Raw genomic sequence first — 25,847 nt, 5'->3', positions numbered from 1 at the left:
CATCCAGAGTAATTTTGGGCTGTTAGAGAAAGTTCATTGCTGTAATTGCAACCATATTGGTCATTAAAGTTGACAGACAGCTGCTGGAGAAGTCACTTGCAGATTCCTGCTACTCAGCAGATGCCTCTCAGCATTTGCTGAAGTGTTGGCTTGGATTTATGAACTGGAAGCAAATGCATTTCACCTTAAGGACTGACAATTTCAAAGAGAGGAGAACACGAAGAACTCGTCCAGGTCTTTTGTTTGTAAACAGGGTTTGTCTGCTTCTGCTCTAACTAGAGTGGAAGTATCCAGTGTTTCCTCAGGTCCCTAAGATTGCTGATGTGCCCACTCCTGCCTGCAAGGATTGGGGACCCCCATCCAGCCCAGTTTCACTAGACAGGGATTATTTCCAGATGCTCCATCCCTGGAAGTGTCCAAGGCAAGGTTGGATGGGGCTTGGAGCAAGCTGGGATAGTAGAAGGTGTCCCTGCACCCAAAGAAGAGCTTTAAGATCTCTTCCAACCCAAATCCTTCTGTGATTTCTACTTACCCATTTCTTGCTGGTGGCATTCAGCAAGTAAATACTCCTCACTTTACACACCACATGTTAGAAAATAAGGACCCACTCAGGAGGGCTTTTTTAACCAGTAAACTTTATTTATATATAACAACAGTACAAAGTGAGTCCTTGGCTTGCAAAATAGGAGTGTTTCATATTTACAATAGGTACACAATAATATATTAGAATAATAACAAAACCCCCTTTTTTTTTTTCTCCTTGGAACATTTTTAAATACTTAAACTTTCTTACATTTTTTTTTCCACAACACTTGTAAAAACAACAAAAAACAGACAATCATCTTAAAAAAAAAATATAATACAGAACTCCAGTGTGTCAAGTATAATGGGGAGGGGAGGAGCCAGAGAACGATACGGTGGAATGGGTACGGATCCAAACCAGTTCCTTACTCCTGCCAATACACAAATCCCCTAAAACTGTGTTGGTTTTAAAGAGGGGAAGGGGGCAGAAGAAATCAGAATCTGTTCCATGGCTGATACCTCTACATTCTGTGATGGTTTTGGGGACTCCAGAAGCTTTAGTACCTGTACATTCCCTTCCCCTTCCTGCTTCCCACCGTAACAGCCCCCAAGGTGCCATTAACACCAAAACACTCATCAGTAAGAGAAGGACATTTTACTGCATTATCTTCTGAAGCCATGAAATAACGTGGCAAAATCAGCTCATTTACCTTCCAAAGCCTCCTGTTCCAGGTGCACCTTTGTGTCCATGGGATGGAAACACCGGATGGAGAAGCTGTTGCATAAACTTCCAAGCTTATTCGAAATAGAGGTATTAAAAAAAAAAAAAAATCTCAAAGGAAAGGCCATACAGGAGATCTCGTGTTTGATTTGGCAGCCTCAGGAGGCCCAGAGAGTTTGGGATATTGTCCATGCAGTTGGATGGACCCTGCAGGTCTTTTTGAGCGTGTTCTTCGGCGCTACAGGAACGTCTATTTGTTTTTTTTTTTTTGGGGATTATATTCCACTTTTACAAAGAAAGGAGAGGAATGGGTAACACGGGGGCAAAGGGGGATCTGAAAGAACAAGCACACAGACACCACTGTGCTCACAGCACAGCCAGAACACCTTCAGTTGAGCTGCTCCCGGTGCCACCCCAGCAACGTGGGCACAGACGCCCAGATGGGACTGGAGTGGCTTTTCCAGCAAGGGAGCAGTTGGGCTCTGCCATCCCACACTGCCCCGCTCCTTCACCTCCCCACCTCCCACCCTGGCATGGCCCCAGCACCCAGAGCACCCTGGGGTGCAGGACATGCACCTCAGTTTTCTTCCAGGAGCCAGGAAGGCACCAGGTACCACCCGCAGCTGGGACTCCGGCCCCTGTGCCACGCCCATGGAGCACTACCTGAAGCCAGGGGATTTCATGGAGAACAGAGGCTTTGCACAACCAAAATCAGTTTGAAGGCTCCCGTCCTCCTCCCCTGCAAAACTGATCCAACCAACCTCCCCTGACACTGCACACAGAGGGTTGCTCAGCTCAGCAGAGCCCAAACGGCACCTTCACAGCGCACACGGGGCATCTTCCACTCCAGTTATTTCCCCACCGAATGTCTCGTCAATAAAACCAAGCCCTCCTGCCCACGCAGGTGTCAGGTGGCCTCAGAGCTGTCAGCAGTGCTCTGCCTGCAGCCTCTGCCCCGCTGCTCTCAGTGGTGCTGGGTGAAGGCTGGGGTGGTTGTGGGTGTTTTCACCAAAGACACATTCGGGACAGATGGGACTGTGCTCCGAGCTCCACCTCACACACAACTTATGTACAATGTCACAGCTCCCTGCACCACTGGCTTGCGATTTATGGTACAAATGTGACTCTGAAATACAATGGCTGAAGCTCTGTGGCATTTTAATGCATCTTTGATGCCAGTTATTTACCCTTCTCTGAACATTTTTTCTTCTCTCCAGGGTACAGTCACACGTGAGCTCTCCCTGATGGCCCAGCTTTTTCAAGTCAGTCTATTTTAGTTCCATTTAGTTGGGCCAGCTGAGTCCCCATGACAGGTGAGCTCTGACAGCACAGGAAACTGGATGGAGAAGAGCCAGTGACAGGCAAGAACGTGCCTGGGCTGCTGCCAGGGACTGGGCTCGAGGCACAGGAGCATCACAGGGAGCTGCTCTGCCCTTTGCCAAGCTGGGTGAGGGCAGCAGGCAGGTCAGTGTTACTCATACCCACAGGCTGCTTGTGCCCACTGGAGGAGGGGAGTGCTCCCACCCCTTTCCACACAGGCTTAAACTACTCGCCCTGAGGGGCTGGGAGTCAGCATCGTTCACAAAGCAGCCCCAGAGCTTTAAGTGCTCTTGCTTTCGTCCTCCACGTGCCCACCCAAGTTGTTTCCTACATTATGACATTTTTGGTGAAGTCCAGTTGAAGGCAGGAGAGAGAACTTACGTGGGGACGGGCCATCAGGATTTTAAGACAGTGTGTTGAAGGCACTGCTGTGATGAAGGTCTCTGTTGCCACCACGTCAGGTGGCTGCACTCACCATCCTCAGAGCGTCACAGCACCGAGACCTGCAGGAAGGCATCATGTCCAGCACAGCCACATCCAGCCTCCTTCAGGGATAAACACATGGGATCCTGCTGGGATTCTCCCCACCAGCAGCGAGGCCGTGGCAGCAGTTTTGTTTCTCAGCGCTGGTCCCCGGGGTGGGTCCTCACGCAGCTGCAGGCTGGTCCATGCTGGATCTCACAGGGTTTCCAGCGCTCTGGCCGTGCTGATCCCTCCTGCCTCCCTTTACACATAAATTCATCCTTTATGGCAAAGTGTGGACCACTTGATGTCCACATCCTCTGTGCTCCAGTGGGCTGCAGCGCTCCACAGCGGGGCTCGCGCCGAGACAAGCTCGCCTATAAGTTGCACTCCTGTATGTGGGGTTTTTAATAAAGGCTTTCAAGGTGGAGAAGCGTTTGATTAGCACCTCGCTCCCCCTCGGAGTGGGTGCTTTGATAGCTCATGAGCAGAAGATTAAATGGAATTATTTAAGCGGCGACACCAGGCAGAGAGATTCCGGAAAAAATGACGTCTCCCACTTTGATGTCGGAATACCTGAAACGAGGTGAACTGGAGACTCTGAACACCAACCGACCTTGCAAGAGGAAGGGGGCAACGAGAGGGATGTGAAATCGTTTCATCTAAGGCAACTGCCCCCTCCTGACCAAACCTCGAGCCCGGCTTGCTGCAAGTGCAAAGAAAATGCTATTTTGAGATCTGAAGCTTCCTCTTCCCAAAGGAGTAATGGAAATGACGGATGCAAACAGGGCAATAGATTACAAGTGCTTTGCCCCAAGGGGATATGTTGCTTCATTCCATATAATTGCCTGTAAAGATCCATAATTAATGCCAACCACCACGAGTAGATACTTGGCAGGTTATTTCTAGGCCACCCTTCCAGCCAGCACCGTGATGTTCCCTCTGCTGTCCTCCTAATGCTTTTCCAGATGATGGAAGTGGAGATGTTTTTTCTGCTTCCTTCAGAAGTCAGTCAAAAGTACAAGAACTTACTGGTTTGCAAAGTGCTCCTGCTGCTCACTCTTTTCTCCTCTGCTCAAATTTTCCCCATAGCAAGGAAGATCAACTCAGTTGTCCCCTTCTCTCCTTAGTGCTCTCCCAGAGAATCCAGGGGATGTTTGGGGGCCTCCACCTCTGCTGAGAAAATACAGGGGAGTGGGGAATGACAAAACCTTGGCTTGTGGGGTGCTCCTGGCCAGAAGGTAGAGAGCAGGAGGAGGAAAACAAGCTTAAAATGGCTATGCAAAAGCCTCTCAAAGAGATGTAGAGAAGAGGACCACGAAGGCTGGCTTGGCTGTGGGGCAGGCACACGGTCCTCAGACCCAGGTGATGCAAAGCCAGGCCTCTGCTTTGGGCAGTACTCATATTTTGTGAATCCTGCAGAGATAACTCTTCAGACTGTGTTTGGAAACTGTTTGGGAACTATTTGGAGTTGCTCTCTTTGGGTTTCAGAGTACCATGAGAATTTGGTGAATGATCTGAGTACGAATACCCAAAACAACCAGCACAGCTAGAACACAGACCTGGAAATCCCTCAGTTGAGCTGTGTGATGGATCCTGGTGAGCAGCAGCAACAGAACCAGCAAAAAACCCCCAGGATTTCAAAGCCTGACCCTCTGCAATGTCCTGTGAGACTCACAGCAAAGAGCAGGCCAGGCTGGTGGCTGCTCCAATGCCATCCCTGGCACTGGGCTCTGTGATGCCCAACAGGACAACCCAGACATTTGCACATTTTCTGCCTTTGACATTAATTCACTGTGCAGGAGCAGGATCCCTGGGAAGGGAACTCCCCAGTAACAGGCAGTATGAACCCTGCTCTGCCTGGCAGTCTCTGTTTCTGACACTCTGTCCGTGTCTCAGTAAATCCAGTGCTCAGGCCGTTGTAAATGTCAAGAACTTATTGCACAAGGTCGATCACTGTCATCAGTATTTTCTTCCAGAATATTAACAGGGCCCAGAGAAACTCACAGGAGTGGATTGCCAAAAGAAAGCGGGCTTGGCATGGCTTTTACTGAACGGTAATTAAACCAACAGGTTTCCTGAGTATTTCTCTGCATGCTTTTCTCCCCTCTCCTGTTGCTGAACTGCAAGAGACCAAAAGCAGCAGCTCTCTGGTGCCCAGGGAGCCCATGGTGACCCTGCTGGGCTCCTCTAGGCAGGAACAGTAGAGGAGGAGGATGGATATGAAAATGGATTTTCCTTCGACACACGCTGGCTGCAAACTAATCTCCCAGTCTGGTGTGGCCCTGCCCAGGCAGGCTGAGCAGATGCCAGGAGCTATTTTGGTGCCACTGCCAAACCCATGCAGTCAATACTTGTATTTCCATTAGACCTCATCACCCTGCCCTCCCCGCTGCAGCCTGCACACATATCAGTATTTACTACAGAGAGAAATATTTACAGCGTTCCTTCCCCTCCTGGCACTCTACAAAGGGACACACATAAGCTTTGGTGTCTTTGAAAGTAATAACACTCACAAACATTTGCCTGTCACTGGCCACAAGAACACGTGCTGGGGGGGCCAGCAAGGGACTGAAGAGAACAATGAGACGCCGAGACAGAGACACGACAGCAGCACTGGCTGGCCTGGGGGTGCTGGTTAAGGTTTGCCCTTGCCTAGAGCAGAGATTTCTTTCCCCTTTCCAGTGGAAATACAAGTCCTGACCCTGGGCAGCGTGGAAGAGAAACCCAAAGGGAGCCTGTGCCAACTGGCTCTGCACGGCAAACAGAAGAGCAACAAATGTCTCCTCTTGTGATGTCCAGGCTTTTCAAGTATCACCCACTGTAAACATCGGGGCTTTGTCGGGTTTTACTGCAAGAAATGGGAGATGGCTGCAAGAAACCCCCCAAAATCAACCCTGGAGGCGTCATCCCAGCTCTGCCCGGGGGGGCGAGGGCCGGAGGCCGGCTGGGCTCACGTGGGACCAGCAATGGGATACTGGATGGGTCACTGCTGGATCACCTCAGCCATGCTGGGCACTGCCAGATCACTGCTGGATCATCACAGTCTTGCCAGGCACTGAGTGGATCACTGCTGGATCATCCCAACCATGCTGGACACTGCCAGATCACTGCTGGATCACTGCCAGATCACTGCTGGATCACCTCAGCCATGCTGGACACTGCCAGATCACTGCTGGATCACCTCAGCCATGCTGGACACTGCCAGATCACTGCTGGATCACCACAGCCATGCCAGGCGCTGAGCCCATCACTGCTGGATCACTGCAGCCACTGCGAGGTGGAATGGGGGTAGAAATGGGAAAAAAAGCATTTAAATTCCGATCTTTCCTCCTTCAACAGCAAATGGGATTTAAAAAAAATATATATATTGACACTATATAAATACATTGATAAAGCTGGATTTCAGGACAGGTCGGACGATCTGATGGTTTTGCAATTCAGGTAAAGTTCCTTCTAGTGCCTACAAGTTACTCAGCCACTGAACTATTTTGGGGCTAAACTGCTATTTCACTTTGTGTAGAAAGGTGTGGTGCAAACTTGTGCTCATGTTGTTTTATAAGATCCCAAAAAGAAGACGATTTCGGTTTTCCAGACGTTCCAACTGGTGTGAGAGTCCGTTCGCAGAATGTCTGAGCCGCGTCCTCAGGAGGCTCTCGAGGACAGGATTCAGAGCTGATCCTTGTTGCCAGGATTATCTCTATGGCCTCTGTGGTTTTTGCTCTATTTTTTCTTTTTTTTTGTACTTTTTCTTCCTTTTCTTAAAAAAAAAAAAAAAAAAGCCTTTAAATAAAGTTTTATTTTCTAATATACATCAAACGATTTTCATGCAAAGCAGCAGTCATGGAGACATCCAGACTTTCCAGGTTCCTTCTTTCCGTGTATGCTCAAAAAAATGATCCACCTTGATCGGACTTGGATTGAGATGTTTTATCTTCTTCTCTTCCCGCCTTTCAAACCGGTTCCTACATGATTTTTGAGCGCAGTCAGTCCTTGGGCCAGTCTCTGTTTGCTCCAGAAGAGCCTTGGTATTTGTGTTCAGTGCCTTCCTTGCTTGTTCTCCCTCTGAATTCCCGAGAGTCCATGTGATCCTCTGCCCTTTGCCGGCCTTGAGCACCACGACCTTTCTTCAGCTCTCAATAGACATGGCCCCAATAAGTTGCTCTACTTTGTAAGCCAGCCGCTGCCTACGTGCCTGTTCATCCTGCTCCAGAGCCCCGATGAGCTGGGGGAGAGAAAACAAAATGGGGGGGGGGGGGGGAAAAAAAAAAGAAACAGAGAAAGAAGTCAGTGTGTGAGAGAGGGGGTGGAGGAGGTGGGTGGGCAGCGAGATGTGAGTAACTCGAAATGGGGAGGTGTGAAACTCAAATAAACGGCGAAGCGACGCGCCTAGCGCTTCACCATCGCTGTTGGTTTGCTGGACCGCTTGATACCTGCACAACAAAATCATTCCCACCCTCCCCTGTACCTTGGACTCCAACACTTCTTGTCTCGTTTAGCACGGAACTGATGAGATTTTTTTTTTAAACCCTTTAATCGGAAAATAGCCGCGGCATTGTGTGGCAAACGCATACACGCAATTAAATGACAAAACCCTCCCTTTTAACGGACGTAATTGCAAAATAAGGTTCTTCTCGCAGCGAAATGAAGGGGTGGAACAGATGGCGAGAACTTGGTTTCAAGTGATGCATTCATTAAAGGAGCTCACGCTGCCAGGGTGTGTTTGCAAAAAGGAGTCTGCGTCACTGCAACGTGGGATTTGGACCGCGCTCTTCCCAGAAGACAGGGATGTTTCTGGGGAGCTTCAGTGGGTCATGATGATTTTCCACTGCATTAAGGAGCAGGCTGCACCAGGTGCATGCCAAGGCTGAGGAATCCAGGTGCTCCCACAATATTTTACCTCTCAGTCCTCCTGGGATTGTGCTGCAGGACCCAAACCTCTTTGTGCACAAAGAGAACAGTGGGACAGCAGCGCTGCCAGCTATGGCCACGCTGCACCAAGGGCAAGGGGAGCTCTGGGTGGCAGCAGGAGGGATCACTGCACAACCCATCACTGCACTAAAGTGCATCTGGTCTGTCACACACACGCCGTGGGACAGCATCACCCCAGGGGACACCATGGCCCCAGGGAACACCATTGCCCAGGGGACACCATTGCCCAGGGGACACCATCACTCCAGGGGACACCATTACCCCAGGGGACACCATCACTCCAGGAAACACCATTACCCCAGGGGACACCATGGCCCCAGGGAACACCATTTCCCCAGGGGACACCATTGCCCAGGGGACATCATCACTCCAGGGGACACCATTACCCCAGGGGACACCATAGTCCAGGGAGCACCACTGCTCAGAGGACATCACCACCCCAGGGGATACCTTTCCCCACGTGACACCATTACCCAGGGGCCACCATCACTCCAGGGAACACCATTTGCCCAGGGGACATCATTTGCCATGGGGAGACCATCACCCCAGGGAACACCATTTGCCCAGGGGACACCATTTGCCCAGGGGACATCATCACTCCAGGGAACACCATTTGCCCAGGGGACACCATCACTCCAGGGAGCACCATTTGCCCAGGGAACACCATTGCCCTGGGGGACACCCAGGGGACATCGCCACCCAGGGGACACCCACCTCTTCGCTGTACTTGCTGACATAGGAGTAGATCTCGTTGAGGGCACTCAGCATGTTGAACTCCACGGCGTGCAGGCGCGACTGCTCGGCGAGGTAGGCGTTCATGTCCTGGTCGCTGATGGCGGGGAGCTTGGCGATGTCGGCGTAATACCTGCGGGAAGGAGAGGCCAGGGGAGGGCACGTGAAACACGGAGGTTCGAAATGCTCCTTTTCCCCTTGGGATTTAAACTGAGCTCTGCGGGGAAAAGAACATCATTTCGCTTCATGTTTGAGTCTAGAAAACAGGACTGTGGTCTGTAACAAGCTGAAAATAAGAGCAGCGATGCTCGGCGGGGCTGCAATCATCGATGATCCCTGTGAGTCCCTTCCAGCTGCTCTGTATCCCCTTCCCAACATTCTATTCTGTGATCACCGGCCATGGGAGCTTGGGCAGGAGCAGAGCACCCCCCACCCACATTGCTGCCCACCTCTCCACCCAGCTCTTGTAGCTGGGGATGTCCTTGGCGTACAGCAGCTTGTTGGAGGGGGAGTCCTTGCCCAGGCGGTGCTCCGAGGTGGAGCAGGAATCCATGAAGGTCTGAGCCACGACGGAGAGGCAGGCGTCCGTGATGCTGCCCTTGTGGATGTCGAACACGAACTGGGGGTTTTTGATTACGTTCACCCAGAATCGGAGCGGGAGGCTGGAGGGCAAGCGAGAAACAAAATTAGATGTGAAGACAAAGGCTGGGAAAGGGCACATAGAATCATAGAATCATAGAATCAGCTGAGTTGGAAGGGACCTCCGAGATCATCAAGTCCAACCCTTGACCCAACCCCGCTGTGGTTTCCAGACCATGGCACTGATGCCATATACAGTCTTATCTTAAAAACCTCCAGGGATGGAGAATCCATCACTTCCCTGGGTAGCCCATTCCAATGTCTGATTACCCTCTCTGGAAAGAAATTTTTTCTAATATCTAACCTAAAGCTCCCCTGGCACATGCTGCAGATTGTGTTCCCAGGCAGAGCACGAATGGTGGGAAGAACAGGAATAGAAGGATTTGAACAGGAGCTGGGCCAGGAGCATCAAGCACCCATTAGCCCAGTGCTGCCCAGATTGCTGGTGATGGATCCTGCCATGCCTGTGCTGGGCACTGCTGCCCTGGGAGCCGCCCGGGCTCTGATCCTGCACAGTGGAGGAGCTGCAGGGCAGGAGGGCAGGCTGGCTGTGCCAGGGCAGAGCTGGGCAGTGTTTGGGGGTTCTGGGGGAGCATCTCTGTGAGAAGCCCATTAAGCTGAGCTGGTCAGAGTGGATGGATGCAGCACGGGGTGAGCCCGGGGCAGCCGCCCCTGTGCTAATCAGCCGCTGCCCGGCCACGCCGCGGCCCATCATCCACGGGAGGTGCAGCAGCATCAGAGGCTTTGTCCCCAAATCCCGAGGCCTTTGCAATCAAAGGGGAATTATTATTCCTTTTTTTCTTCGGCTGTATAGCAGGATCAAAAAAACAGCTGCTGCTTTCTATTACCTTTCAAGTCTCAGCTCCCTCTGTCTCCCCAGCTCGCTGAAGGCTGCAGCCTTAACTCTTGCTGCACTGCAGGCGAGAGGCTCAGCCACATCCCCAGCATGCCCAGCTCCCTCTTCCAAGCCTCCATTTGCTTTGACCTGCTCCAGTGGCACAAGCCTGCTCCCATCTCCCCACCAAAATTCCCTTCCTGGGAATGCTGCAGCTCCCACCATGCCCCGGGGAGAAGGAAAGGCCAGGGTTCCTGGGGTGTGATGCCTCTGGTAGGCCAAACTCTGATGGTCATTGTTTCCTTTTTTTTATTGCTTTAAGAGGTCTCATAATTTTTACCCCAATAACTCCTTCTTCTAAGGCTTTCAAGGAATTGTTTTGAGCTTCCCACAGCCTTAGTGGGGAACCCGGCTTTTGCAGTCAGGATGATTAGAGGCTTTTTAAGCCATGAGGGACTCAGGGGGGGAAATACAAAGTCTTTAGGAAGCAACTATTTGTTGTGCTTTTTTTCCTTCCTCACAGAGGTAAATTTACAACCCATGGAGCCTTTAATCCTAAAATAACAGCAGAGGCAGAGATGTGAGAGCTGTTATTGTTTGGAGAAGGCCGATGGCACATGGGGCTGGCTCCTTCCCCCCGTGCTACCTCCTCCTGATGCCCAAATGCTCCAGCTGCTGCCTGAAGTGATGGGAAAGGTGCAGCCACTGGCTGAGCTCTCCCCTCCCAGCCAGTCCTGGCATTTTTGTGCCACAGCAGGGTTGTGCAGGCAGGGTGGTGTGGGCATGGAGCCCTGCCTCCCACTCACAGACTGGCTCTTTCCATAGTGTGGGAATCAGAGGCTGGTTCCAGCTTCCACCTGGGCAGAGGACTCAGAGATAGCTGGGCTTGTGCTTTAATATCCTTCCCTTCCAAATCAGGATATTCTGTGATTCTGTGATTCCATGAAAACAACATTGGCAGCCCAACCCAGGATCAAACCCCACTGCCACATCCACTGGGGCAGCATCAGTGCTGGCTGAAAAGCATCTGCACAGCTTTGTGGCACATCTCATGCTCTGAAGCTGCATGGCTCCACAGAATCACAGAATCAGCCAGGTTGGAAAAGACCTCTGAGATCATCGAGTCCAACCTTTGACCCTACACCACCTTGTCTTTTTAAATCTCTCCAGGGGTGGTGACTCTGCCATCTCCCTGGGCAGCTCATTCCAATGCCTGATCACTCTTTCTGTAATGAACTTCTTCCTAATGTCCAAGCTAAACCTTTCCTAGAGCAGCTTACAACTGCGCCCTCTTGCCCAACTTGGTGCTCCCCAGCCTTCCCAAAGCAATCCCCCACCTCTGTTCCACCCTAGGACACAGCTGATTGCTCAACACTCGGACCTGCCTCCCCCTCTTACCAATTGCTCTTCCACGTGTGCCTCACATCCGTGTCGTGGATGCCGTGCTTGTCCGCCTGCTCATCCAGGAAATCGAACATGTACTTGATGGCGAGCGGGAGCGCGCTGCCGCGGTGCACGGTGCTGAACAGCGTCTCGAACAAGTCGTCCACGAACTTCTGCAGCGTTCCCTAGAGGCAGCAGCAACCCAGGAGGTGAAGGGAGGGATGGGCACACGCTTGGCCAAGCAGCCAGATGTTACCAGCCCCTCAAAGTGCTGCCATGGACCCCACAGGAATAAGCGAGGTTGGGGTCTTTCCGAGCGCTGACTGCTCTGGAGGATCCCCGGGGAAAGCTCTGGCCTGTAGCTACTCAGGGCTGAATTTGCTCTTTATTTCTAACCTGAAACCATTTTTTTTTTTGGCTTTCCAAAGCACATCTGTGTCTCATCCACAGTGATGAACATGGGAGGAGAGACAGGAAAGCTCTCTCGGTCAAGGAAACCGGGTAAATATTTGCAGGCACTGCTGCAAATTAAAACACTCTTTGTGTTTTAATACTGCGCAAAAGAATGAAGAATTGCAGCAACAGCCTTGAGTGTGGGGAAATCTGGGCTGTGGTTCTGTTGCTGCTCCAGCACCCACCCAGTCCCAGGAAAACCCAGCAGGGCCAGACCTCCTGGGAGCTGAGCATCATCAGGGGCTGCACAGGACCCCTGGGAAATGTCTGTGGATGAACCCCACTGTGTGTTTCCCATGTGAATCCAGCACATGGCAGTTACCTTTGTGGCCAACAGCCTGGTCAGGTAGATCTCAGACACCATCTTACTGCCCCGGTCTCCCTCCTTCTGGTCTCCATGGTCGTGGTTTTTGACCAGGTGCCAGACCTTGACCCCGCTCTCCAGGTCGGGGGTGATCATGGGGGCCCGGGAGCGCAGGCTGTCGGGGCTGCCGGTGTAGCGGAAGGTGGAGTCTGGACGATGGGGAGAGAAGTTGGTCACACTCAAAGCAAACCCCTTTTCCACTCCCCTGTCTCTTCTCAGTGACACCACCACGTTTGCTAACGCCCAAACCACCTGCACTGGCTTTTTTACGGGGCGATGAAATGTAAAACCACCCAGGCACCAAGAAAATGTTGATATGTGTTGGTCTCCACCAAATAGTCCCTCAGACTTGGGCTTTTCTCTGTTCACACTCAGACATGGACTTTTCTCCATTCACATCCTTTGCTTATGTGAACTCATCATACAGGCCCACACAAGATTTGTCCATGAGTTCACACACATTAACCCTGGGCACCAACTCCTGCAGCACCACAGTCTTGTGTTTGTCCAGTATTTTGCAAATAATAAAACCCTGCCCAGCACAACGAGCACAAAGGCCAGAAGAAACTGCTGGTCTTGTCCTTGAGGCTTTCAGGAGAGCAGCAAGGGCTCAAGCTGAGCATCAACTGCAGAGCCCAAGGCCAGTCCTGCACTCCAGCCGTGCCATCCGTGGCTGAGCAGGTCCAGCCTCCTGCTGTCCCTCCTGCCCTGAAGGGAAAGGGGAGCTCAACAGGAGACAGACAACAGTCTTTCCTTTAATTGCTCAGGAACCATGGAGGGATGTGACATATATTTATTTACATATTTAACTTCCCAAAGAATGTGCCTCCCTGGATCCCATCCACGGTGTCTCCGAGATGAGACACGAGGCTGAGGAGCCTGGCTGTGCCTTGCTGGATTTTTTCCTCTCACTAAATTTCTTTGTTCTCTGGAAACCTTGTGGATCTTCTCAAGTTTAGCCTTCAATTCACTGCTCAACCTCCTAGTCAAGAGTACGGGGATCAATCATAAATCAGCCGAGGGAAATACTTGAGTCATTACCAAACTAGCTGGATTTTCATCCCTGATTAAGGCTTAGATAAATGAGTACTCCAACTGATATAATTAAGGAGACAGACAAAGGGACAGCTAGGAAAGCATCTAGTAATTCTATTTTTAAACACAGCTCCGTACTGATATATAACAGGGGAAGTAAATAAGTATCTAATTTAAATTCTGTCAGCACAATTAGAAATATTAATCTTAACATGAGCAATGATCGCTCACATTGGTAGTTTGCAAAAGCTTTGCCAGCTGACATAGATCAATGAGCTGTAAGGACTCAGGTTGTGTGACCCAGCCTTGGTTTTTCCATCCCCTGAAGTGTGGGATGTGCTGGACATTCAGGGCATCTACACCACGCAGGGAGAAATGCCTTTTCTCCTGGATTTTACCTAAAGACCGGCCTATTTTTGGCTCCTCAGAACCCTTGCTCAAGGAAAAAAAAACCAACATTATTTTGGGAGCCATAAACAAGAGGAGGAGACGGGTTTGTCAGGAGACTTTTTGCTTGTAAAACACTCTGCGAAATGAACGATAATGAAAGATCAGCGCACCAGAGATTTTGCCACTGCTGCCTTTTATGGAAGTATATTATTACTATTATTGTGGATTTAGTGTTATAAATGCACACCTGGCACCTCACAGACTCATTTACTCAGGCTGCAGCATCTTCAGGGACCCTCTGGAATGTGCTGAGCCCTGCTATTATGCAAATCCTGAATTCCCAGGTGGGCACATCCAAGCGCTCAGTGCTAAGATTGCTGTTCCCCATTTTGACCCATTAGCAAAGAACTCAGGATCCTCCACTCAGAGAAGGGAAAGGTGAAGGACTCATGCTTTTCTGTCAGGCAGGGGACATAAAGCTCCTTTCCTGCAGTGAGAGCCCCAGAGGGGCTCTGCATCACCCACCCCCTCTGAGACAAACAACTTCCCTGGACTTTCCCAGGACCCACATTCCCAAAGGCTACTCATGTGCCTGGCATTCCCTTCTCCCTCCTCTCAGCTTCTCTGGTCTTTTTGCTGTTCTGCTCACAGATGCAAAAGCCTTTGCAAGGGAACACCAGCAGCCAAGGACATTTTCCTGTTGGGCACCTGGGTGTTCATTTTGGCTCGTGTGGGGAGGTTTTTTGGGGGAATCTGCTGCTTTCCCCCCCCCTAATTCCTTGCAATACCCACCATTTCCCATCCCTTCTTACCATATCTGCTGATAGATGTCCGGGATATACTGGCAGAGGCAGGAATATTGTAGGAGGAGGTTTGCTTGGGAACGAGAGCCACGACTGAGCGGTCGGACACCTGGGGAGGCAAAGGAGGAGGAGAAGATCAGTGGGATCCACCCTCCACATTGGGATCACCAGCTGCTGATCCAGCAAATCCTGGGCAGAAGGGTGCCAAGGGTGGGCACAGGGAGCCACCCAGCCCTGGCAGAGCCCTGTGCTGGGTCTGCAGCAGCTCTACAGCCAGAGCCTGAAGGAAAGGGGTGATAAATCAAAGATTTATTTTTTTATTTGAAGATGCTTTTGGTCGTTCTGATTTAAGATTATGCTTTATCCAATAAAAATGAGAATCTCAAGAATTGTTGTGATCCAATTAAAGTAACAATGCAGAGGGAATAAAAGGGCTGTAATAACGTTATGGGCCATAAAACATTCCTATTAAACCATTTTTTATTTTAGCAATTTTTACGAACTTTAAAAGTTTGATTTACAGCTGAGCAAGTCATAAAGCCATCTTTCAGGGTATTTAATTGTTATCCCTTTATTGCTCCAGAGAAGGAATTAAACACTGGGAAGTCAAACTATAAATGAACATTAGTGCTAACAAGGTTTTGTTACAGCAGATTTTAGTAGCCATGTTTAATTTTATCCTCCCTATAAATCCAGTAGTCACTGGAAGTTTTCTAACTTATTCCCCTTAATTAAGAATCTGCAGGTTTCCAGGGAATGGGCCTGAGTGGCTTTTAATTTTGAACTTGTGACCTGTCGTGCAGCACAGCAAGGGAGCAGAGAACAGAGTCACCACAGCCTGTCAGGGCCCACCCAACACACTTTTTAGAGGATCTGCACAAAAGAAATGCCTCTTCCTGCTGGAGGAATTTCTTTTGGGGCTAAATCCTCCATTATTTGCCAGGAGTCCTGTGAGGGACTCAGCAATGACCCTGTGCATGGGATGCTCCAGGTGTTTTTTGCTTCCCCAGCCTCTCCAGGTGTTTTTGCAACACCTGCAGCCACAAGGTGAGCTTCACACAGTGCCCTGTGCTGCCTTTCAAGGCCATTCAGATGAAAGGTTTCATGGAAATGTGAGTTATTATTGTTGCTGGTGATAGTGGAAATAATAGTCACTTGTGGTTCACGACACAAAAGTGAGATATTTCTAAGAAAAAACACTCCAAACACCTCCATTATTTCCTTGTCTGCTCCTGCCCCACTTCATGCAACTTATTAAGTCAATGGAAGAAATGATCAGTGCTGATATTATTTTCTTAGGCCGTTCTTAGCTGCCACTCCAGCTCAGTTCCACCAGGGAGAAACCCGAGCCCGGGGTGCTCCCATGGAGGAGCGGCTCCATTTCCACCAGGGCTGTGGTTAACTGGGAGAGAGGCATTAAAAATTCCACACAGGCACACACACATAAGAGCACTCTCACTCTCTAAATTTTGGGTCGAATGGCTCTTGTCAGCTAAAAAACCACCAGCGTGCAAATTAGCATCAGATGTAACACGCATTCGTTTCCCATCTCGCTCCGCCGCTGCCACACTCCCAGAAAGCCCCAGAGACGCCCCGGGAGCTGGCTGGCTGCTTTACAACTTTATAAATATTCTGATTATTCTACAAGCTGGAATACGTGGTGCACAAAACACCTTAAAGAGAGGAGAAATAAAACCTGGAGCGGGGAGGTGGGAGCCCGGGCTGCGCCTGCGTGGGGCAGTGGGGACGCAGAGAGGATTCCAGCTCTGCCACCCTCGGCTCCAGAGTCTCATTTTCCACACAGATCTTCCCTTTGTCCTTCTAATTTTCCCTTTAAAACAGTTTTTTAGCCTCTTGGCCTCTCCAGACTCACAGTGGCTGACAGGTATTCATGCTCTGCTGCCTCTGAGTTAACCCTGCGTGAGCCACTGTAAATCATTTAATATTAAATTCAGTGTTTCATTTTTTCTTGAGCGAAACCACACGGGGTGAGACTCTCCCGTGGAGTTTAATAGCCATGAAGCCAAAAGGATATGACACAAATGTAATATAATTCCTTACCACATACAAAAGCTCCAGAGAATTTAACAAAGAATTACACCTATTTAAGCCATACATCTATTTTTATAAATGAAGAAATAAGCAGCAGGTGTACAATTCACTGCATAATTTTATAAAGTGGTTGAAAAATATTAGAAAGATGAATATTTCTCTTTAAATCCAATTTGGTGTTGTATGCAAAGGCTTTCCATGAAAAATCCATTTGATCAGTTATTATATTTTCGTCATTCTAATGCAGAAAACAAATGTAATAGTGTCAAATCCAGCAGACAGGGGTGGAGCTGAGAAACTCTTGGAGTTAAATAACTGCCCTCTGCAGAGCCCTCAGGGCACAGGGAGGAGGAAGGTGGTTTGGAGCCCTGGAAATGCAGGAAATGGGGCTGAGGAGCAAAGGGATCCCAGGAATCAGGAGCAGGGCAGGGCTGGGAGGTCCAGGGGTGTCCTGCAGCCTCCCAGGTGAGAGTATCTCTCCAAGAGACACACCCGGATGGAGACACGGGCTGTGCATCTCCAACCTCCACGTGCAAACCCAGAGATCCCTTTGCCTTCAGCTCAGAATAAAGACAAGACAGCTCTGAATAAAAGATGGGCAGAGCTTTAGAGAGCAAGCTTTCATTTTTTTTTTCCCCCAGAAATTTAGAAATCATCTTCACAAGTCCTCTGGAAATCTCCATATATTTTAATGGCTTGAACCACACCTGTTTCACGGGTAACATTCCTGTTAAATGGTGAGACAGCAGTACTTGGAACTCAAATGATTTTATACCCTCTTTAAGCTGTGCCTTTGCCCACGTATTTGTTTTACTGTGTAGTCCTGGAGCATCTGTATTTTTGATACCTAATAAAAACATTTATTGCTCCAACAGAAAAAAGGAAAAAAACCCAGAACCTGGTAGGAATAGCAAATATATATATATATATTGCTGTTTGTTTTTGGCAAAAGCCTTGCCTTGACAAGATTTCTGCTGCAGTGAAGAGAAGTTGGCTCCTTTTTAATGAGTGAAACAGCTCAGTTGGGCTGTGCAGAGCTCGGGCCAGAGTAAGAAGACACGTGGCATCTACCTGGTTAGATGTTTGGTGGCAAACTTCTCCTTTCTTCCAGAGCACAGCTGACATTCAAATGGCAGGAAGAGCTGCAGCATCTCAAGTGCTTGCAAGGGTTTTGTTTATTTTAAGGGTAAGCTTGTGGCTCAGCTTTTCCCACAGGCACTAAAATGAAAGTGCTCCCTCCCCCAGGCAGCCACCACACATCAGACAAGCACAGCTTTCACTTGTGACTTCCTCACGATGACTTTTAAAGATCAAGGCATAATAAAGTCTCGCTGCTTCCCTGCATGTTGGTTAATCCCTTGCAACTGTCAGGTAAAACAGATTTTAGGAACAATGGAATTAATCTGCACAACTCCTGTGACATTTTTACGGCGATCTGTGTTTAAATCCTGGGGGCTGCTTGCCAGAGTTGACCCTCGAGGTTCTTTTTAACATGCACGGTGCATATTTATGCCATTCTCCTGCCTCGCTCCCTGATTACATGGCTCCTGTCAATACTGGCTCCCATTCAACTCACACAGCGTGAGTCAGGCTGATGGACTGGAGATGGTGTATAAACAGGGAAAGATGCCAGATTAAATACTAAACACTTCTGGGGAGGGAGTGATGGACAGGAGTAGGTTACGGGTCCCAATTAATGCAGTTATCCTCTGCTGCAGACAGGCTTTGAGGAAAAGCCTTTGATTCCCTGAAACCAAACCTTCCTCAGCCCCCTCTTTACCTCTTTCACAGAGCAAGGAGCCCTTTCCAACAGGCACTGCCCAGAAGTTAAAGATGGCAACAATTCCTTAGGCCACCTCACCCACCCCGACTGATGCACGACTGAGCATCTTCCCTGCCTGGCTTCACTTTATGTGACTTCAGTGACAAACCTCCTGAAACCTGACTTGGGGATTAAAGAGGTTTGATGTCAGGAAGGAGCTCTTGATATTCCCCTTTTGTTGACCTGGCCTCATCCTGTACCCCCCCCCAGCACTCCCTCAGCCCTCCTGTGTGACAGCATTTGAAGTATTTGCTCCCTTTCCCTTTTTCACTCCCCGTAAAATGCCCCAAAGTCAACACACAGGAGGAACATGAGTATGAGAGAGAAGCTGCTGCTACAGCTTGTGCTTTGCATGAGACCAGTGGCGTTTGCAAAGCTCTGAGGGAAGGCAGAGACTCCCCCTCCTCCCCTGCTGCACTCCTGGTTGTCTCAGACCCCCCACCCAACGACCTGAGCCCCCCTGGTCACCCCTCCCCTGGCCCCACATGCCCAGCAGTGGCAGCTCAGCCCTCACCACTGCTCCCTCCGTCTCCCTCCCACGGTTGGCAGGTTTAATTTAGCCAATTTTCAACCCTGCTGGTTCCTTTGAGATCCATGTCAAGGTTACTTTCCCACCTAATGCAGAAGCACATTGAACCCTTCTGGTTTATCACACAAACGTGACCTCCCTGTCTGTCTCGGCAGACGAGACGCTTGGGAATCAACGTCCTGCTTTTCTTTCCTTCCTCCTGGCAGCTTTCTGGGAGCTGCTTTCTGTCAGCTGGGGCTGCTTCCCTACCTGATAGTGCATCAAGGTGTTCAGGCGCTTCCAATCTCCCTCGATCTTGGTGGTGATGTCTTCATCCTGCAGGACCACGCGGGCGATCCGGCCCTGCCGCCACTCTGTGGGAGAGGCAAAAACCAGGCACACACCACGGTCAGAGAGGGGCCAAGCTCTGCAAAACCCACCAAGAATCCCCAGTCAGCCTCTCTGATCACCCCCCTCCTATCAGGGAGGGAAGCTCCTACCCAAATCCATGTCCACAGCCCTTGGTCTTTGGGAATACGGGACGTTTTTGTACACGGCATCGAGGATCTTCTCCTTGACTTGGGTGATGGTGTCACAGTTCAGCACCTTCACGGGGATCTCTGGACTGTTCTCATTATCTGGGTTCACACAGTTTAGGATCTGGAAGAGAAGGAGAAACACCCCATGCTCTAAAGGATGAGCACCCAGGAGAAATGTAACCCCGTGTCACAACAGCCTTTTCTCATTAAAAAACCCCACTGCAGCCCTAATTGCTATTGCATCAAGTATATTTATATCATTATTTTTAAGATGGGAGTCCTGGATGTCCACATTCAATACCCAAGGGAGATAAAACATTCCCCTCAAACCTGCCTTTCCAAAGGCATGGCTCAGGTTATTTACACCAGAAAATTAGGGATGCACCTGACTTGGACACAGGTTTCTATTGCACTGGCAGCACTCAGACCTCACAGAAGTGTCCCAATCACAAGGTCAGCAGAGCTCACAGGGGAGGGACAGCAGTGATTCCCTGGCAGCTCCTCCAGCATCACTCACCAGAGTCTTGTACTCGATCTGCTGCCGGATGAGCTTGTCCTCGCTGAGGGAGTAACGGGCTTCTCCTGTGATGGCATCAATGGGGCCTTTCTCCATCTGCTGCTTGATGGCACAGTAGAGCATGAAGAGTGGCTCTCCAGCACATTCCTGCACGAGAGAGGGACAGCAGAACTGACACAGAGGTGATGGTGCCTCTCCTCTGGGGCCACTGGCCTGCAGATGGGTTTGGCACGTGATTCCTCCCAGCAGAGACACGGTCCCACTCACTCCTCAGCACATGTACAACCCAGGTTTGGCCCCCAGCAGCTCCTGGAGAGGACAGCCAACCCCATGAGCTCCACTGCTCCACGGGTTTGCTGTCTTTGGCAGGGTAAACCCCTCCTGAATCTATGTGGCTGTAAAAAAATGGAATTTGATATCTTGATCTCGTTGTTCGCTCCCACGAAGCAAATTCTGCAGGGTTTCCAAAACCACAAATTAAGTTAAAAAATATGGAAGCTTTGGGAGATGTGAGAATTTCTCCTAAGTACTAAAGAGCTGTAAGAGAAACTCTGTGGCATGGGAATAACACCAGGAGACCTGAGGGCTGAGGAAGGCTGTGACCATGGAGCAGCATCCCCAGGTGTTGGCACCTCCAACAAATTTCCACCTCCCCTGTCTTGCTACTACATCTTTTAACTTGGAGTCTGATGGAAGAGTTTCATGCCCAGATCCTGCCCCCCCAGGGATGGCAGGTGGGTGAGACAGCACAGTGACAGGGTGGGTCTGTGCTCCATCCCTCCTTACCTTGAGGAACTTGTGGAGGAGGAAGGCAAACCAGTTTGTCAGCATCTTCTCAGCCACCGACTCGGTCCTGGGGGGAAACCAGGAGGACACACATTACACCCAGAGCCTGGCACAGCTCCGTGGTGCTCAGGACCAGGATTCCAGAGCAGCAGGATGTGGCCAGCACTGTCCCCTCTCCCTGCATGGAGCTGACAGCAGCTTGCCCAGCTGACAGCCCATGACAGCCCTGATGGGGCTGGTGACAGGGAGTCTGGTGACACTCAGCTCCTTGCACGTGGTGCAAATTACAGCCTGGCTCAGTAAATCACTGGGATTTGCGGCAGTTCCTGGCAATCAGGGACAGCAGAGTGACAATGGCGGGGAAATTGCAGCTTTCTCCCCAGTCCCACCCAGTGTCCTCTCCCCACATTGTGCCCGAGATTATCTCTAATTTAAATACAATGGCTCCTAATGATAGTTTTTAATGCCTGCTCTGCGGGACCCAGAGACTCTCCTTAAAGCACCGCAGTCCCTTTTCCTGGCACAGGATGGCTGCGGTGGTGGCAGGGAGTCTCACAGTCCCCAACCCATGCAGGGAAGAGCTGCCTGTGCTGCAGCCTGGCCAGCTGTGAGCAGGACCCTGGCCAGCCTGGCCCAGCACCACCAGCCTTCCCCTCAGCCACATCTGACACCACGATCTGGTCCAAATTCCAGCAAGCAAAGAGGGATGAACCCAATACCCTGCTCTCTGCAGCATCCTTTCCTCTGGGCACCGTGCTCCCTCTGCCCTCACCATGAACCAGGTGACCTCCTCCCTGACCTGGAGACAGTCACCATCCCACTCCACACCCAATTTCCCCACTCTTCCCCATCAGCCTTGAATTAGGGACTGCCTCTTGCTATTAATCCACACAGCATTCCAAATGCTTGGAATTAAAAACACACACTATAGAAGCACCAGGGCCTGATCCCAAAGCCAAGCAAGATCAAGAATAAAGAGGAGCCAGAGGTTTCAGCAGACAACAACTGGTACTAGTCGGCCAACAGACCTGGGGTCACATTATCCATCATCTCTTAGGATGGCAACATCTGCCAGGAATTTGTGAAAATGTCTGCAGGTCCCCAAAGAATTTAAGCCTGAATTGATTAACTGCCTAAAAATTCATGCTACAAATTGACACACACGTTGTTCTCCTGTTTGAAATATTTTGGGCACCCAATTAAAGAGAAGAAACACTAACACACTTCCAAACAGCCACAGAAAAATGGAGAGGCAGTGACACAAACTTAAGAACAGGTGGAAAGCTCAGAAAACAGCACATTCGGGACTTGATGGTGAATATTAATTTAATAAACCACTTTGTTAATAGAATATTAAATTAAGAATTAGCAAGTCTCACAATTAGCCCTCCCAGTGAAGCAATGCTGTGCCCTGTCCCTGTGGGCTGCTCAGGGCCTGACACCAACTGTGTAAAAATAACTGAAATATGGAGTGACAGAGAAGTTGGGGCATATTGCATGGGAGAATGGCATTGCATACTCCATGTCTAGCTGTTTCCTTTTATTTCTTTATCAGAAATACATGATCAGCTGAATGGAACAGCATAAAGAAACACCTCGGAGCATCTCTGTCAAATCCCATTTCTCCTTTACCCTCAAGCACTGAATCTCATCTCAACACAGTCTGACCCTGTGAGATATTTGCAGAGCATCAGTCCCAGGGACAGCCAGCAATTGAGTTAATCATCACTGTCCTGCACTGGCTGGGGAAAGGGGCAGCTCAGAAGCTCCACTGCTGCTGGGAACAGCTTTATAGAGCATTCCTGCATCCTCTGCCTTGGAAAAGGGATGGCTGGGTGAGCCATCCCCCAAACTCTGCCTGCCACCCCAAGGCCTGGCCTCTCCTTCTCTCTGCTACACCTGGAGGGGTCTGTGAACCCCAAAATCTGCTGCAGGGCTTTGTCCTGCCCCTGGCTGGTGCCGCTCCACACCATCGCAGTCTCTGAATGCTGGTAGAGATCTGCTCTAAAACTAAAAAATAAACTCCTGGGCATTAACATGGCAGCAGAGAACCCCAAGACTTGGAGAAAACCCTTCTCACACCAACCACATAACGAAAAGCACAATCCAGAGGCGACTTTCCAAAGGAATCTGATGCCAGTACCCAGCGCCTCGACCGCTCCTCTGACTTTCGGAGGCACCGGGAAGAAAACAAACCTAAACAAAGCTGAGCTGAGAGAGAACCCAAAAAATAAATATGTATTTTATTAATTTTCCCTGCTCTATCTAGGTCTCCAAACTGCCATGTGCTCTGCTCAGTGCCAGCAACCAGAGCAGCTGTTTGATTTAACGTCAACTTTCTTGCTGCCTCCCGTGAGGGGCAGTCGTGGAAGAAAGAGAGAGGGGAAAAACGAGGAAGAAAGAGGGAAAGAGCTGAGTGTCAGATATCAACTGCTGCCACCAGAGAGCTCAAAAAATTTTAAAAAGATGTATTTCACTTTGTGGCTGATCACTCCTTATTAAGTCACAGCAAGACATTCTCTGACTGTTGCTTTGTGCACCAACACCTGGGCGCAGGGCTGGGACAGGGCTCCAGCCATGGATTTAATGGGATCTGGAATAAAAGGACAAGGGGTAAAGGTTTTAAACTAAAAGGGGGTGGAATCAGACTAGATATAAAGCAAAATTTTTTATGATGAGGGTGGTGAAAGCCTGGCCCAAATTGCCCAGAGGGGTGGTAGATGCCTCATCCCTGGAAAGACCCCCTGTCAAGTTCCCTGTGAAACGGGTAAATCCTGGCACAGGACAGACAGCCCTGGTTCTTTGCTGGGTAATTCAGGGCAGGAGGGGGCTCAGCTCTCCTCACCATCCCTGTGTTTTCTGGAGCTCCACGAGCAGTCATTATTGATGGCAGAGGCAGAAGACGCCTTCCCAGCGACTCGTCAAACCACGGGGGAAATTAAGACGGCTTCCCTTCCCCGAGATGAGTTATTGCCTCCGCAAACACAGCCAGATTTAAAGCAATTTCCTGTCAAGTATATTCATTGTGGCTGGAGGAATCCCTGAAATTTTCCTGGAGATGTGAAATCCTCCCCTCCCCTTCATCCCCTCACTCCAGTGAGATTTCAACAGAGCCCCAGGCACAGCCCATGGGCAGCTGTGGCCAAGCCAGGCTCTGCAGCACAGCCAGGGCCCACAGGGACATGGGACAGGGGTGGCTCATGACATGGAGAATGGGGGGATCCTTTTACTTGTGGCTGCTCATCTGCCCTACATTAATACACCATTTTTTCCTCTTTTCTTTCTGCCATTTCTCAGCACAGCCTTGGGTGAGTCGCTTAATCCACTCTGGAGCTCTTTGCCCAGCTATGGAGCACAAATGCTGCTCTCCACCCAGAGAGACCTGGAGGATCCAGTCTGGGATCTCCTCAGCCATCTCTGAAATCACAGAGAGCTGGAGACAGGTGAGGAAATGTATGGAAGTCCTCCATGGAGAGCTATATTTTCTTTCCAACACCAGCACCCTGCACCCACAGAGCCCTCGGATTATGGAATCACTGAGGCTGGAAAAGACCTCCAAGACCATTGAGTCCAACCTGTCCCCCAGCCCAGAGCATGGAGTGCCATGTCCAGTCACTGCTTCCAACACCTCCAGGGGTGATGACTACACCACCTCCCCGGGCACCCCCTTCCAAAGCTCAACAACCCTTTCCACGAAAAAACTCCTCCCAAGGCCCAAAACTCCTTCCGATGCCACCAGCAGCGTGGCTGCGCCAGCCTGGGGGGCTGTCCCCGACCTCACCTGCGCAGGAGCAGCTTGGGATGGTTCTTGTTTTCCAGGTTCTTCTCGATGAGGTCGGAGAGCAGCTGCTTCAGCACGTCCGTGGCGTACTCCAGCTTGCCCTGCAGCCCCGTCATGATGAGCGAGGCCACGTTGCCGCGGTCGCGCATGGAGAAGCTGCGCTGCAGCTCCAGCGTCCGGATGAAGGTCAGCAGGAAGACTTTGTTGTTGATCAGCTGAGCAAAGAGCTTCAAGGCCTTCTCCACGCTCTGCTGCCCGTTCCCTTGGACCTGCAGTGGAAGGAGAGCGTGTCCATCAGCGAGGGACGGGAGGACGAGGGGCTGGAGGGCAGCCCTGCATCACCCTGCCAGCACTCTAGGGGTAAACTATGAAACCAAAGAATGGCTTGGGTAGGGAGGGACCTTAAAGCCCATCTCATTTCAACCCCCTGCCATGGGCAGGAACACCTTCCGCCAGATCCAGTTGCTCCAAGCCCTGTCCAGCCTGGCCTTGAACACTTCCAGGGATGGGGAGTCAACAATCTCTCTGGGTAACCTCTTCCAGGGCCTCACCACCCTCACAGGGAACAGTTTCTTCCTAACATTTGATCTAAACCTGCTCTCTTTCAGTTTGAACACATTCACCCCTGTCATGTGACTCCAGTTCCTGATGCAGAGTCCACCTCCAGCTCCTTCAGATCCTGGAAGGTGCTGTGAGATCTCCTCACAACCTTCTCTTCTCCAGGCTGAGCAGCCCCAACACTCTCAGCCTGTCTCTGTAGGGCAGGTGTTCCAGTCCCCTTAAGCTTTATGACCTTCTCTGGACTTGCTCCAACAGTTCCATGTCCTCCTTATACTGGGGGCAACAGAACTGTACACAGTAATGTCTAACCCTGGGTGCACAAGCCAGCACCCCATCTTTCAGAGTCTGAGCATCCCTGAACGCGGTCCTTGGTCCATCCTGAGCAAACATCACCCTTCCTGTCCTCCCTCAGCACAGCTCCCCTCAATCCTTGCTCTGAGCTGCACTCTCTGCACGCCATAAAACTGCTGCTTTGGGGCTAACGGCCCTATAAATGACACACAGTTCTGCTTGTTCTGCACAAAAAGTGACACTCTTGTAAGTAAATTAAATACTAATTTAGGCTATTGCTTTATTATGGGACAAGTGTAAAAAATTAATTGAGGCTTTCAGCCAGTTGCGGATTCAAGTAATTCATTACAAGTGAAAATAATGAACTACACGAAGCAACTCTTTACCAAACATCTTGGA

The 25,847-nt window shown here is 50.3% G+C and overlaps 1 protein-coding gene across 4 annotated transcripts in view; it reads right to left on the bottom strand.

Moving 5' to 3' along the window:
- Positions 1–615: 615 nt before the first annotated feature.
- PLXNA2 (plexin A2) overlaps positions 616–25,847 on the bottom strand; it is a 165,362-nt gene continuing 140,130 nt past the window's right edge. For all 4 annotated transcript variants that reach the window (XM_027659685.1, XM_027659686.1, XM_027659688.1 and 1 more), the window contains 12 exons: positions 24,597–24,865; positions 20,816–20,882; positions 20,030–20,176; positions 19,474–19,633; positions 19,244–19,347; positions 14,601–14,700; positions 12,322–12,512; positions 11,562–11,731; positions 9,139–9,351; positions 8,672–8,822; positions 6,250–7,250; positions 616–6,146 (listed from right to left, as the gene is read on the bottom strand). In XM_027659685.1, coding sequence (XP_027515486.1) covers positions 7,155–7,250; positions 8,672–8,822; positions 9,139–9,351; positions 11,562–11,731; positions 12,322–12,512; positions 14,601–14,700; positions 19,244–19,347; positions 19,474–19,633; positions 20,030–20,176; positions 20,816–20,882; positions 24,597–24,865 — 1,668 coding nt within the window. In that variant the 3' untranslated portion in view covers positions 616–6,146; positions 6,250–7,154. The remainder of the gene's footprint in view (positions 6,147–6,249; positions 7,251–8,671; positions 8,823–9,138; positions 9,352–11,561; positions 11,732–12,321; positions 12,513–14,600; positions 14,701–19,243; positions 19,348–19,473; positions 19,634–20,029; positions 20,177–20,815; positions 20,883–24,596; positions 24,866–25,847) is intronic.

The sequence above is a fragment of the Corapipo altera genome, unplaced genomic scaffold (assembly GCF_003945725.1).
Source record: "Corapipo altera isolate COAL_440 unplaced genomic scaffold, ASM394572v1 77b, whole genome shotgun sequence".
In the NCBI taxonomy this organism is placed as follows: Eukaryota; Metazoa; Chordata; class Aves; order Passeriformes; family Pipridae; genus Corapipo; species Corapipo altera.
Note: the sequence above shows the minus strand (reverse complement) of the source record. Positions and strands in the feature narration are given on the sequence as shown.